Source organism: Dipodomys merriami, unplaced genomic scaffold (genome assembly GCF_024711535.1).
Source record: "Dipodomys merriami isolate MVZ:Mamm:240054 unplaced genomic scaffold, mDipMer1.0.p SCAF_348, whole genome shotgun sequence".
Lineage (NCBI taxonomy): Eukaryota > Metazoa > Chordata > Mammalia > Rodentia > Heteromyidae > Dipodomys > Dipodomys merriami.
In genome coordinates, this window is record NW_027205026.1 from 162154 (window position 1) to 177192 (window position 15039).

At 51.8% G+C, this 15039-nt stretch overlaps 1 protein-coding gene across 2 annotated transcripts in view; it reads right to left on the reverse strand.

Annotated features, from left to right (window-relative positions):
• Positions 1-15039, reverse strand: part of Tcf25 (transcription factor 25) — a 36582-nt gene continuing 21543 nt past the window's right edge. The window contains exons 6-18 of one of the 2 annotated variants that reach the window (XM_069987814.1): positions 14895-14977; positions 13086-13216; positions 12382-12481; positions 11548-11641; positions 10186-10278; positions 9955-10060; positions 7930-8089; positions 6490-6577; positions 5661-5819; positions 3369-3459; positions 2504-2583; positions 659-731; positions 1-290 (exon numbers count right to left, since the gene is read on the reverse strand). In XM_069987814.1, coding sequence (XP_069843915.1) covers positions 132-290; positions 659-731; positions 2504-2583; positions 3369-3459; positions 5661-5819; positions 6490-6577; positions 7930-8089; positions 9955-10060; positions 10186-10278; positions 11548-11641; positions 12382-12481; positions 13086-13216; positions 14895-14977 — 1417 coding nt within the window. In that variant the 3' untranslated portion in view covers positions 1-131. The remainder of the gene's footprint in view (positions 291-658; positions 732-2503; positions 2584-3368; positions 3460-5660; positions 5820-6489; positions 6578-7929; positions 8090-9954; positions 10061-10185; positions 10279-11547; positions 11642-12381; positions 12482-13085; positions 13217-14894; positions 14978-15039) is intronic. The other variant, XM_069987815.1, reaches the window with a different exon arrangement.

Genomic DNA, 15039 nt, shown 5'->3' on the forward strand with positions numbered 1-15039 from the left:
TGAGCGCGGTCCATTTATATTTACAGGAGAACAAGATGCAGGCCAGCCATACATTCAGGGAATCAGTCAATTCAGACAAAGGAAATCAGGAACATAATTAAGGAGCACTGGGCACAACGTCTGCAGACGACTCAGTCCCAATCTCCCTCGCCCTCAGGATTGTCCTCCCGAGCAGCCTCCAGGTCATTGAAGTGGAAGTTGGCCATCATGTCGCGAACGGCCAGCATCAGTCTGTTCAAGCCTTGGTTTCGATTCAGACCTCCAGCCACTCCTTCCTCCGGCCTCTCCCCCTGCACATGAGACATGTCTGAGCAGGGACCGCCTGTGGCAGGACTTGGGGTTGGGACCCAAACTGGAGTTCTCTCTAAAGCCTAGGGCAGCCAATACTCCAGCACTGGACTCGACCCTACTAAGTCCCTGGGCAAGGCAAAAAAATGCATATGTTCAATCCAAGCCCTGGACCATGGGGTCCACCAGCCACGCTGCCTCACAGCATTTACAGCTTCTGAGAGGCCAAGTCTCTACATCCCACGAGGACGGCAGCCTCTGGGCAGGATATCCCTGAAGCCCTGCCCTGTTCCTGTCTGTCATGACACGACTCACTCATGGACGTGACTACACCTACTGAGCAGGAGAGGCCAAGACAGGATCAACATACCTCTGTGGTGTAATTTGGCAATAATGACCGGAAGAAGAGAGCAATTGTGTTTCCATGGGTGATAGAATTTAGCCTGAAAGAGAAAGTCAAGGAAGGTCACAAAAACAAAACTAAACAGACATTGTTTAGGCCAGCTCATGATAGCCCCATCAATTGCTGGGTCAGCCAGCAGACCAGGCCCAGTGACAGGTCATGGCCAGGTCAGGGGGGTCAATGAGGGAGAGAGAGAAGGGTATCGGGGTACTGCCCTCTACCCAGCCTGGCCTGCTGAACAACATGGAAAAAAAAAAAGACGTGACCATGGTCAGGCTGCTGTGGCTATGGCTGAGGCTCCCTGCCCAGGAACATTTGTGGTTCCAGTGTGCTCTCAGCAGGTGAGGGCTGAGGAAAGCACTCAGCAGTATGAAGAGAAAGGCAAGAGACGCCAGGATGGTGCGGGAGGTTCCTGCTGGTGACAGGTAGCGGAGGCCGCCCCGCTGCACACAGGGAGGGCAGTGAAGGAAGGGCCCACACAGGGCCAGGCCACCACAGCCAGCAGGGTGTGCCTGAACCAAGAGACACTGTAAGCTTCACGCTCATCTACTAGAGAGCTTAATGGGGATGGACTCCTCATGAACATGCTGTCCAAGATTCCTTTCCCTTTCCTATTTCTCTTCCTTTCTGTACTGGGAATGGATCTCTGGGACCCGTTTCTGCAAGGCAGGGGCTCGCCCACCTGAGCCACACCCCTGGTCTGCGGCCCAAATGTTATAAAAGGGTCACTGCTGTATTCAGTGTGTCCCACCAAGGCCTACAGGCACGTTCCTTGAAGCAGGAGAGCCTTTCTGGGGCCACTGAGGATGGAGCAATGGGGGTGTGGCCAGTGAGGCAGTCGCTTGATTTTGAAGGCCAGGAAGAAAGGGCAAAGAAGCCTTTCATGACCTGGATTCCAAAAGCTGCTCACAAATCAGGCTCTGAAGGGGTCCCGTGAATGTTCACCCAGGCACACAGACCTCACTGCAGCACTCTGGGCTCATGCTTTGTTCTGGGCACAGGGCTTTCGCACATGATGACACTGCCGCTAGATGAACAGCCCACATCCTCCGGCCAAAGCACAAGTTCTTCCTCTCTGAGGCAGGTGACTGCTGCTTCCTGGCCAGGCCCTGTCCTTCCTGTCACACCACTCACCCAATGGTCTGTCACTGAAGTTTCGATCATGTGCTCACCTCTAGGTTCTATGCTTCGCCTGTTGCCCACCGCCCGGAGCACTCCACAAAGCACTTACAAGGGCAGAGGTGGTTTCTTTATTGTAACGTTTTTTGAATTAGAAAGTATATATTAGCTAGGGGCTGGTAGCTCATGTCTGTAATTCTGGCTGCTCAGGAAGCTGATATCTGAATGAAGATGATGATTCAAAGCTACTTTGAGCAGAAAAATCCGTGAGACTTCATTTCCAATTAACTAGCATGAAAAGCTGGATTGGAGGAGTGGATCAAGTGGTAGAGCTGAAAGTGCAATGCTCCGAGTTCAAGACCTAACAGCAGTGTGTGCCTGCGCACGCATGCACAAACCTGCCTGCGAACAGCACAACGTGAGGCTTCACTGGTATTCCCACACATGCATGGAATTTACTTGGGCCACATCCACCCCTCGTATCACTCCAGAGGTGGTTTCTTCTTTTGTGTCCCACTGTGTCTCTCCTGCTTGCTACAGAACCCAACAGGAAAGTACTCAGATGCTGGGATGGCTCTCTGAATGCTTGTGCTTGCTTCTCCATCCCCTGCTCTGCAGGGCGGCAAGCCCCCGAGCACCTCCAAGCCCTGACCTAGGTCTGTGTAAGCGTGACAGCAAAGCAGGGGCAGGTACCTCTCTGGTCTGACGTAGGAGTAGATGGTGTCCAGGGGCGGCAGAGGGTCAAACCCCATCACAGACTGCGTGGTCACATCCTTCAGAGGGACACAAAACAGAGACGCTGGAGCACGCTGGGAGCCCCTGCCTTCCCAGCAGTGAGGGGCTCCCAACCTGGATTGCATGGGTCTAGTAGGAGGCAGCCACATGTCTGGCTGAAATGCCTGAGTTCCATACCAAGAAGCTTCAAAGGGTGGGAGTGGGGGTGGTGGAGGAGCCTCCCCTCCAGCAGGAGGCAGTACAGTCACAGTTCATAACACCCCACCCCTTGAGGTGGGGTGGGGAAAGCAGACACTAGTGTCAGCAGTGACAGTGGTGAACGGGGACCCCAGGTCAGTAACCAGAGCTGCTGGTCTCTCACGCAAAACGCTAGCACACCAGATGGCCCATCCTTACTTAGCCCATGATTTGAAGCACCATGCTCTACTGGACAGGAGGGGAGCCTTGGTGCCCGAGACCAGGCTGGCAGTGTCAGTAATGAGAGACAACAAGGAAGTCATGGTTAAGCCAGGGAGTGCTTGAAAGCCCTCACGGAAGCAGCCCACCATCAGCCGTTCCCTGCTTCTCCCATTATATTCCTCTAGGTTACGTTTCAGATAGTGGCAGCCAGGGCCTAGCCTGGGGCAGGGAAGTCAGTACAGGCTGGGCTGCAGGAGGACACAGCCCGAGACCTTGCTGAGACAGCTCACCAAGTCCATGGTGCAGAGATACAGGCCTGGCCTCCAGATGGCTGAGGAGAGGAGCCCTCTGTCCTAACCAGGCCTGCCTAGCCCACCAGTGTGTGACCCCACGTCACTGGCCCCTTTTTAGGGCCCTCCCTTACCGGGGGCAGGGCAGCAACAGCTTCCTTGATCTCCGAGAGGATCACATGGCGGTGGATATTTCTGGGAGCACGCTGGAAAAGCACCTTCCTTCTAAGGCCAGGAAAAACAAAACGAGTAATTGGTACTCATCAAGGGAAAAATCAAGCAAGCCCCAGTGATTCTGGAACCAGCCCAGAAGGAGCTGGTTCCCTCAAGCTGGCCAAGAACCTCCTTCCATCTCATGCTCAGGGCCAGTCCTCTGGCCCTCTTTAGGGTCTCCAAGGGCAGACTATGGAGACAAACCTGGCAGTGGCCTAAATAACCCCACCCTTATCTGTGAGACAGGAATGATGGCAGCTACAGCCATGGCTCAGAGAGTTTGCTCGGGCCATCTCCACAGTGGGCGCTAATGCTGGGCACCCCTCCTGCTGGGCTGGGGGAGGGGAGCAGTCCACAGAGCCGGCCCGGCCGCTCACACCTGTCATCCTAGCTACTCAGGAGGCTGAGGTCTGAGGATCACAGTTAAAAGCCAGCCCGTGCAAGAAAGGCCCTGTGACTCTTTTTTTTTTTTTTTGGGTCGGTCGTGGGGCTTGAACTGTGGGCTTGGGTGCCATCCCTGCGCTCTTCAACTCAAGGCGAGAGCTCAACCGCTTGAGCCACAGCGCCGCTTCCGGTTTTCTAGTGGTTTTTATTGAGATAAGAGTCTCACGGACTTTCCTGCTTGGGCTGGCTTTGAACCGCAATCCTCAGATCTAAGCCTCCTGAGTAGCTAGTATTACAGTTTTGAGCCACTGGCACCTGGCACCCCTAAGACTCTTATCTCCAATGAACCACCAGAAAACTGGAAGTGGTGCTGTGGCTCAAGTGGTAGAATGCTTGCCTTGAGCTGAAGAGCTGAGGAACACAGCCCAGGTCCAGGGTTCAAGACCCTCAACTGACCAAAAAAAAAAAAAAAAAAAAAGGTGCCCAGAATAGCTATAAGGGCTGACAACACAGGCACTGCCTTGTTCCTTTGCCTTGTTCCTTCACATAGCTGGGCATCCCAAGCCTCAGTCTCGAGTCCTTGGTGGCTCTGGGAAGTGGTGTGCCAGCCAGCCTAGCTGCTGCAATCTCCAGAGTCAGGGTGCTAGGGAGGGCCACAGACCAGACAAACTGCACACACAGGCAAGGGCTTGTTCTTTATAAGCAGCACGTCAGGTTATAAGTCACTAGAATCCCTACATGTGGGAAAGGAGAAGCCAGCATGGTTAACTGTGGGCACCTGCTGGCTTCAATGTTTCCCTAGTGATGGTGAGATTGACAATTGTCACAGCAAATGTGGAAAAAATTTCATGGTCAAGATGAAGTTAGCCAGGTGCCAGTGGCTCACACCTGTAATCCTAGCTACTCAGGAGGCTGAGACCTGAGGATCGTGGTTCAAAGCCAGCCCGGACAGGAAACTCCATGAGACTTTTTTTTTGGGGGGTCCAGTCATGGGGCCTGAACTTTGGGCCTGGGCGTTGTCCCTCAGCTCTTTACCTCAAGGCTAGTGCTCTACCACTTGAGCCACAGTGCCACTCCAGCTTTTTTCTTTTTGCTTATGTGGTGCTGAGGAATCGAACCCAGGGCCTCATGCATGCAAGGCAAGTGCTCTACTACTGAGCCACCTTCCCAGCCCCTGTGAGACTCTTATCTCCAATAAACCACTAGAAAACCGGAAGTGGCGCTGTGGCTCAAGCGGTAGAGCGCTCACCTTGAGTTGAAGAGCTGAGGGACAGCGCTCAGGCCCAGAGTTCAAGCCCCACGACCAACCAAAAAAAAGATGACGTTAAAACAATGTGACTTGGGGCTGGGAAGGTGGCTCAGTGGTAGAGTGCTTGCCTTGCATGCATGAGGCCCTGGGTTCGATTCCTCAGCACCACATAAGCAAAAAGGAAAAAAGCCGGAAGTGGCGCTGTGGCTCAAGTGGTAGTGTGCTAGTCTTGAGCTGAAGAGCTGAGGGACAGCGCCCAGGCCCAGAGTTCAGGCCCCACGACTGGACCCAAAAAAAACCAAAAAAACAGAAAAACCAAAACCAAAACCAAAAAAAACCAATGTGACTACACCATCACACACACCATTCTGTGCAGACAGTGACGGCAGCTTACCCCAGGGCCCTCCAGGGCCCACCGTCAGCAGCAGTTTATACGCTTGCCCCTCCAACCTCACAAGAGCTGCTTTTTGCAGTTCACAGTCCTGCTGCCCCACAGCTGTGACCCAAGGAGGGCAGAGCAGGTGCTGATGCCAGATGCCTGGCGCCCCACCCAAGCTCTGGAAAGCCCCGCTTAGCTCACCTGCTCTCACAGGACCCCACGACTGGGTCTCCAGCATCTACTATCTGCAGAACCTCTCGGACATTTTCCTCCAGCCAGTTCATGATGGCAGGTTCTTTCCAGAGAAAGTGGGACCTCCCGAGGTACAGATTCACCAGTTGGCTCAAGGCAGGGGGCTGGCTGTGGGAGAGCAGTATCTGTAAGCAGAAACCCCTCCCAGCAGGACCCCAGTGGTAGGCAGAGGGAGGTCCAGACTGGCCCAAGCAGTCTGTGGACAGTGGGGTCACTCCACAGACTCATAGAATATGTGATGTGCATGTCTGTATCAGCATAGAGCAGGCCCTGGAGGTCAGCCTGAAGCCTGCTGATGGAGAGACAGGGCTGGGTTTCCATAGGCTACATCCTTCCCATGTTCCTTGTTTATAGAAACTTGACCTACGCACAAAGTGGGAATACTACTGATGTGAAGGTCGAGCTCAGCCCTTCCATGTTCCCGTGCTGAGGGCCCTAGCAGGCTGTACACCCACCTCGTGCCCTGCTCTCCCACTCTCATAAGCAGGCATCTTTGTGAACCTCATGTCTTAGGTCAGGGGGTGCTCACTTGCTCCAGCAGCACTTTTTCTCTCAGAGGTGAGGATGTCTTTTACATGGATCAGAGTTCCAGAACCTTCCTCCTATGGAAATCAGTCCCGGCTCCCCCAGAGGCTTCCTGCCCCCAAGGCTGTCAAAATGGAGGGCACAGATGCCTGGAGCTACACCCTTGTGTTCCACTCTGACCCTTCAGTGCCACAGCCCCTGAAAGCCCTTCTGCTTCTGTGAGGGGGAGCAGTACCCACAGACAGTGAGTTACCTTATCTCAGCATCTGGTCCAAAGAAGCGGTGGCTTGAGACTGTGGCATCGGGCCGCACACTGCAGTATTCGAGCAAGGGCATGAGGACTGCGGGAGAAGCAAGGACTCCGTGAGCTTATGACCTCATTACACTTGCTCCCTCCACCCATGGCGGATGACAAGGGACTTAGTAAGGTCCCTGTCACAGGCACAGCTAGGTATTTTTTTTGTTGGCCATGGGGCTTGAACTCAGGGCTTGGGCACTGTGCCTGAGGTTTTCTGCTCAAGTCAACTGTTCTGCCACTTTGAGCCACTGCCCCAGTTCTGGCTTAGGAGGTCAATTGGAGGTAAGAGTCTCATGGATTTTTCTGCCCAGGCTGGTTTCAAACCATAGTCCTCAAATCTCAGCCTCCTGAGTAGCTAGGATTACAGGCGTGAGCCACCAGCACTGGCCTATCACTGGGTATTTTTAAGGTGAAGGACATTGGGACAGCCAGTGGGGCCTTGTTTTTGACCAGTACTGAGTTACTGCTGTTGAGGGTTCAGATTGGAGGCTGGGGTTTCTACCTCAGAACCTGGAAATAGAAACTTGTCCTTTAATCTTCTAGTACCCTCACCTGTAGTGAGACAGAGTTACGCATCATCCCCCTTTGATAACCATATGAAGACCAGACCTCATGGAAGACAGATGGGGTGGGAGCCACCGGTGCCCTCCCACACATGTCCAGATGTGGGTTAGTAGGTGGCACGCTGGGCGCTGTCCTCCCTGCCCAGCCCCCGTGGCAGGCAGCATTCTGGCTGAGTACTGGCTTGGCGACAGCCTGCATATGCACAGCGGCCCGTGGCTTCTGAAGACCCTTGTGAGGTAGCAGGGCCAGTTCTGCTGTGCAGCACACAGGCTGCCTAGTCCTGCATCACCTCTCCGAGTTGTCTACAGAAGCCCAGGAGCTGCCAACTGTATTGAACCTCAGAGATCATGGGTGGCGTCTCAGTAAACAGATGGAAGCATGCTGAGACCCTGCCCAGTGTGTCTGTAGGAGCCCTAACAGCGGTATAGCACAATAACATCTCCAGGCTGATGCCGATACACTGCCTCTGGGCCGGGCCTAGACACTCTCTGCTCCGCTTTTCTCCCTAACAGCAAAATCTGTATAACATAGTGTATCTTCTGGCTGACATCATGGTCTTTCTCTCACCTGCTACTAAGCCCCGAAGGGTATGGATGTGTGTCCCTCTCCCTGCTGCTCCTTGTACTTGGCCAGATTTCTAAGCACCAGTACAGCAGTTGTTTAGTCCTGTTAGTGCATGTATGTCCTTTACTAAAAGGAGGGCTAGAAGCTGGATCTGTCCCACCCCAAGGAAGGCAAGTTATCTTCCTGGGCAGATCCCACTCTCTGGGGAACACAAGAGGAAGACGGCCCTCTGGAAGGCATACATCCCTCCACAGGCATGGCACCTACCTCCAGGAAACATGGTGAGCGCCTGCTGGACCAAGAGAGAGGCCTTTTCCCTTGCAGAGCTGAGCTCATGCTCAGGGAGGTCTGTTTGCTGACTCAGGAGAAAATATGCCAATGGAACCGAGAAGGCAAAATTTGGGAGCTGGGACAGGTTCCGATGAGCCTATAAGGTTAATGAAGAAACAAAGTCTGGGCCCTCAAGGTCATGAAGACAAAAAATGTGAAGGTTCTATTAGGAAACAGATCTAAGGATTGAGGCTTGGAAGCCAGCCCAGACAGACAGACCTTTATCTCCAATTAACCAGCAAAAACAAAAACAAAACAAAACAAACCTGGAAGTGAAGGTATAGCTCCACTCCATAGTGCACCAACTCTGAGTAAGCAAGCTGACTGAGCAAGAGCTTAACCACCTGAGTCCAGGCACTAGACCTCCCAAAAGCTACCAAGTGAAGGACTACAGAGACTCAGATGCTGCCAGGTACCCCCACAGAGCCAGACACAGCTGGTGGGTTTCATGAAGGTACCTCCTTAACTTAGGATAAAGAAATACAGAAAACGCAACATTGTGTCTAAAGAGATTTTCTGTATGCACAGGAAGAAAGGACAGGAGAGGGTGGGAAACAGCCTCACCGGAAGGATGCTCCCTCCATCAGCTAGCGAGGGCCTGAAGAGCGGAGGCTTAACACTTGCTCTCAGGGAAGCCAGCCCTTTCTCTGTGTGACAGTCAGTGAAGACGAGAGGTATCAACACCTCACCATTCAGAGAAGCCATTCTTTCCCTTCACTATGCATGTATGTAATAGGCATGTGATTTACTATCCTTCTCCCCTTAAAATGAAATCATATTCAAAGTGTGCTATAATCTTAGAAACAAGCACGAAACCTCCCCCACAGCCCTGTTTTTGTGAGACCCCCCCAGAACCTCTCCTTGTGTTACTCTGTGCAGGAGACTGAACTAGGCTTGGGTGCCGTCCATTAGCTTTTTTGATCAAGGCTGGCACTCTACCACTAGCTCCACTTCTGGCTTTTTGGTGGTTAACTGGAGGTAAAAGTCTCATGGACTTTCCTGCCTAAGCTGACTTTAAACCATGATCCTCAGATCTCAGTCTCCTGAGTAGCTGGGATTACAGGTGTGAGCCACTAGTGCTGTGCAGCTCCCTAGTGTTTTAAAAGCTATGTTCCTATGAGCTCCAAATATTTCTGGAAAGTGGAATGTTTTATTATGTGTGGAAAACATGTACTATGAAAATGTTCAAGCATAGAAACAGTGTTGTCATCCCTCTGCCCTCCCAGTCCTTGCTTTTGGGGGGGGGGGGGCGGGAAGCGAAGGCTGGCACCTCCCTCCACATGAGATGAGAGGAGCTATGTGCTGTTTAAACTTTCCAGTAGTTGCATTAGAAAGATGTAACTAGTTTTAGCACATAGCTTCTAACCTAGTATAACTCAACTGTCACTTCACAGAATGAGCGCCGATCAAATCTGGCATGAGACCTGCACCAGTTGTCACTGCAGCGGGCCAGGTATCTGGGCCTGAGGATGGTGGTTTGGAACCAGGCCACCTTTCCTTTGCATTCCACATGTCAACAATCCAATACAGCAGATGTAACTAGTTACAAACATGTTGCGCCTCTGCAGGACATGGACTGGACAGTGTGCTGGAGTCCCTACGCTGGTTTGATGGTACTCTCTACTTCATGGCTGTACCCTACTATATAGGTGACAGCCTGCTCTAAGGTTTTCTCAACTTTCCATCACTATGAGCACTATGTACACATGTCTTTCTGCAGCAAGCAGTGTGTGGTGCCATGCATCTCAACACTAAGCTACTAGACTACATTCTAGGGAGACTAGATTCTGTTCAATCAAAGTAGGAGGGAACCAACAAGGTGGGAGTACCATGGTATTCACCCTAGCTCTCATATCCTCGCCAGTGCACTGGGAAACTGCCCTTTCGACACATAGCATATGGACAAAGAAGGCGAGAGAGACACTGACACACCTGAGTCAGTGTGCTCAGACTCACACCTACCTCCCACTCCTGGAACAGCTGGATCAAGTACTCGTAGTTCCGGGCCCGTAAGGCCAGGTGGTCCACAAGCAGCAGCATGCATAGGGGGTCCTCATCTGGCTCGAGGCTTCCAGAGACAGCACAGCAAGCCAAGAGCAGAGAGGAAAGAGAGGTATATCATCAAGGCGAGTCCCCAGACCTGGGGCTGCTGTGGTGAGGACGGATGGTAGCCTGGCTTGGGTGGACACTCACCTCAGGATGAGCTTGCAGTATTCCAGAGCTGTGCGTGGACAGCCTCGTTTCTCCAGGAAGCTCATCTGCTTGTAGAGGGCCAGATAGAAGCTCCTACATTTGAAATGGCTCCATGTGAGTTAAAGCAACAGCAGAGCCACAGAGCACAACTGAGAGACATCTATATGTTCCGTCCCTCAGTAAACATTCTGTCTGGATGAAGGTATAAGCCCTTATTTTATTATAAACGTACTTACATATGAAAAACATATGGATAGGTCTAATGTTGCCCAAGCTCATTTTGAAATCTTGTTTTTAATCACCTCAGACTTCTGAGTGCTGGGACTACAGGTACTACCATGTCTGATTAAAATCAAGCTCATTAGAAGACTTCATCTTTATGTGGTTTTTTTGGCGTGTGTGTGTGTGTGTGTGTGTGTGTGCGCGCGCGCGCGCGTGTGTGTGTGTGTGTGTGTGTGCGCGCGCGCGCCAGTCCTGGGGCTTACATGCTACATAGACTCTTCTGCCCAGGCTGGCTTTGAACTGCAATCCTCAGATCCCAGGCTCCGGAGTCACTAGGATTACTACCTTTGTGGTTTTTGTTTGCTATTTATCATGGAAAGGGAAGAGAGTTAAAATCTGTTAAGAGTTATGATCTTACTTTACACTCAGTGCTAATGGTGGGTCCACTGAATTGTGTAACTTTAGTTACCCTCATTCACTTTAGAACCCGTTTCAAAGCAACGGGAAAAGACAAAAGCAACACAAAGCCATCCAGTGGAGACAGTCGAGATGCAGCACCCAGTGCAGATGACAGGACACTGGGTGTCCTACACAGGAATTCACCAGAACAGCCAGAGTAGGGCACTGGATGTGAGAAGGGGTCTGCTGCAGCTGCCCAGGCCTGATAAGTGGGCTAATGCCAGAGGCTGGTAAGGAAAAGAAGGGCAATCACACAAATCAAACTGAATCTCCACTGAACACAGCTTAAAAATCAGGACCTATGCCTGCAAAAGCATGCTAAAATATTCTCAACTGAGAGAATTAGCCTTCTCCTCCAAATACACAAGAAAACATAATTATAGACATCACTGTAGCAAGGTAGCCTGTCAGACTCACTGCTAACTCAGACAGGCTTTATTTAGGGCCATTCTAACCTTGAGTTCTTGCACTTTAGCTGTGAGTACCAAGGCTTGAAAGGAATCCTGGACCTGCAGGGCCCCGGTTCACCTTGAAGACAGATAGTTGCCCCCTGCGCTCTGAACTCAAAGCTGTCACTTGTGTAACTTATGGGCACCTCGTGAAACCTTGCCTCCAAAAACAGGGGCCAGCACCGACAGGATAGGACCCTCCCCGGAGAGGCTTCAGGACAGGCATGCTCACCTGTTCTCAGGCCTGCGGTAGTCCAGCCGGCAAGTCCCACTGGTAAGACTGAACAGAGGGTGGAACGCACACTCCATGCTGTACAGTGCTCTCTCTGTGGGCCACAGACACACCAAGGCAGGTGTCACAGCCACCATGTGGCAACTGTGGCCCTCTCTGATGACTCAAAATAGAGAAAATTCTGGAAACAGGGCAGGTGGGACCTCCTGGGTATTCTTGATGTCAGAGTTTACTGCAACACAGAACTTGTGAGCTTGAGACAGAAAAACCTTAGACACTATGAGGCATGACTGGTACTGTGTTCCGCTAACACTATGTGTGTAACACAAGCATAAACACCCACAAAACCTGCACACTCGTGTTCACAGCAGCACTATCTACAGTAGCCAGAAAACAGACCAAAGGCCCATCAACTGAAGATGGTCTACAAATGTGGTCTACACATAGGCGGAATATTACGCAACCACTAACAGGGTGCAGGTGTAGTACATGCTACAGTACGGACAGCACACACATTTCAGTGAATGAAAGAAGCCACACGTACTTATATGGTTCCATCTACATGAAAGTTCCATACAAGGCAAACTCACAAAGACAGAGCAGAAGAGTGTTCCCGAGGTCAGGGAAGGACAACAGAGAGTGAGACTTCTTCCACAGGACACGAAAGTGCTCTAAAACAGACCATGGTGGTAGCTACACAATGCACTGCATACTTTCCACAGGTGACTTTTGCAGTTTGCGAATTGTATCTCATGAGGCCTCTGTCTTCATCTTGTGAAACAATGTCTGCCTGTGCCGGGAGCTGCTCCAGCGGCAGGCGCAGGGGCTTCTCACCTGTGAGGTCTCGGGCCATCTCCTGGTCCTCCTGAAAGCGGCAGGCATCGCTGAGCTGCAGAAGTGAGTCGACGTGATAGGGGCTTGTCTGGAGAAGAACCTGCCAGAAAGGAGGAGAGTCCTAGGGAAGGGCTGCAGGTAGGCCCATGTGGGAATAATCCCAGATGCATGGGCCCTGCATATGTTGGGAGTAATGAGCTTCAGAAGCGACACGTTTCCCTTCCAATTTAACCAATGAGTTGACTCCTGATAGGAAATCAAGAGTCGGGCCTGGTCAGCTTTCCATAGCTCAACCAAGAGCAAGGGTAACAGGTAGCCTTCTTTTCCCACTTGGGAACAGGTCGGAGTGCTCACTGCAGGTGAGGTGAACCTGGGAAGCAGAGGGGCCTGGGCATGTAAAGCTAAAGGCACAGGACGCAGACTGGGCCGCCCAGGACCCACGCACTCCCTCTGCTGTTCCAAGGAAGTGCAGCACAGGCCGTGTCAGGAGATGCAGGTGCAGGCAGTCCTAGACAGGACTATGTGCTCCTCTCACGGCCTGCCCGCTGCTTAGTTCCTAGCACGCTTGCATTGTACACAGGTGTCCCTCCTGCCTGGGGAAGCAGTGCCTGCAGGCACACCTCCTCCAATCACCAGGGGGCCTGGCCCTGGTGCGGAGGAGCTGTTCAGACCCTCTTCTGCCCAGAGCTGCAGGACTCACGCACCACAATGTTGTTGGGCTCCATGGATTCCACAGCTGCCAGGAACTTGTGCTGGGCCTGCTGGTACTCTTCACTGTGCTCAAATGCGAAGAAGGAAAGGCCTTTTTTCGATTCCAGGAGACGCATAGACAGACCTAAGAGGCAAAAAGATATGGGAGAGTGTGCTTGGGCTGGATTGTGGAGTCTTCTGGGCTTTCGGCAGACACACACCCTCATGCTGCACTTGGCAAAGACCGTAAAACTGCACCCAGATGGTTTTGTGCAAGTTACCAAAGCATGAGGCTGGGCTAACTCTAGGGTATAGTCTGACACCCATCAAATGCTCTCCAATTAATGCCCAGGCCCACTTCCCAGTGCCTGGGCTACATCAAGAAGGGATTTTAGGTCAGTTTTGGTTTTGTAGACATGTTTCCCCATAGAACTGAGATCCAGCATGGAGTATGAGGTGTATTGGGAAATGACCAGAAGAAGCGTGGCAGACTTGGAGCATCATCAGAGAACAGAGCACACAGAGCTGAGCCAGCCACTGGATCCAGTCAGGGACCCGCGATGCTCAGATCACACAGCTGGTGAGGATGATTATCCAGGGTGACCATGAAGGAGGGGCAGAAGAATGAGTGAACACAGTGCCATGCCAACACCTTCTCTACGACTGCTATGTGTGTGCTTACAGTGCCCATTTCTTCAGTCTCCCAGGACCGCCATGATACAGGCCAGTGGTTCTTGGCTTCCTTAGTTATTCCTTGCTGACTACCCCACTCGATGCCTGAGTCCTGTAGAACACATGGCCAATGACTGTCCATCGACACCAGGGCTCAGGTGTTTCTGCTAGGAGGGAAAGGAGCCTGGCAGGACAGACACCTATGCAGCACCAGAGGCTGCTCTCTAAAACATAAGCCCCAAGTTCCTAAGGTGAGTCCTCACAGGGAGACTCTTCTAGTATCCACACAGGAGCAGGAGAGGCAGGGCTGTGAGGGAGAGGTGTGGCAGCACTGGCAGATCTTCAGAACCGCACCCACACCTCATCAAATATGCACCGACCCTTAGGTATGGTGGGTGTCCCGGCCCTGGCCCTTCTCCAGCGATGAGGGCTCTCTGGATGCTTCTATACATTATGTAGCCCTATGCCTATGCATCAAGCTATATTTTAATTATGTGCGCTTGGTAATCTACTGTAAAAAAATGAACTTGAAGCTAGGTGCTGGTGTCTATAAACCTATACTAGCTATAAATCTAGCTATGCAAGAGACTGAGATTTGAAAATTAAGGTTCAAAACCAGCCTGGGCACACAAATCTGAAACTCTTATCTCCAGCTAGTAAGCAAAAATCTGGAACTGAAGGCATGGCTCAAGTGGTAGAGCATCAGCCATGAGAAAAAAGCTAAGTAATAACAGGAACCTGAGTTCAAATCCTTGTTACTAAGGAGGCTGAGATCTGAGAATCAGTTTGAAGCCTGGGGGCAGACTTTAATTGGAGACTCATCTCCAATTAACCAAGAGAAAACCAGAAGTGGTGATGTAGCTCAAAGTGGTAGAATACTAGTCTTGAGAAAAAGAGCTCAGGGATGGTGGGTAGGCCCTGAGTTTAAGCCCCAAGACTAAATCAAAAAAAGAAAATCCTGTAATGAAATGAGAAAACCCAGATTATGCTAGACTATGTGGTAGACACCGGACTGCCGTCCTAAAGCAGCAGTGCACACAGCCCTTGGAGATCTGGCACTGCATACCAGCGCAACACTGATGAAAGGGCTGCCAGGCCAGAAGGACTACCAGCAGCACCCAGCTGAAGCCCAAATGCCTTCAGACCCTCACCTGGTTTGCTGTACCGAGGCCAGCTGCTCTTAGGAGTTGTCAGCCACGTACATTTAGGGTACATACGCTGTCTCTGCCGCGGCCTGGGGAGAAGAGTACATGAGTACAGCTCTACCTTCAGTAGCAGTAGTGTGAGGACCAGGCT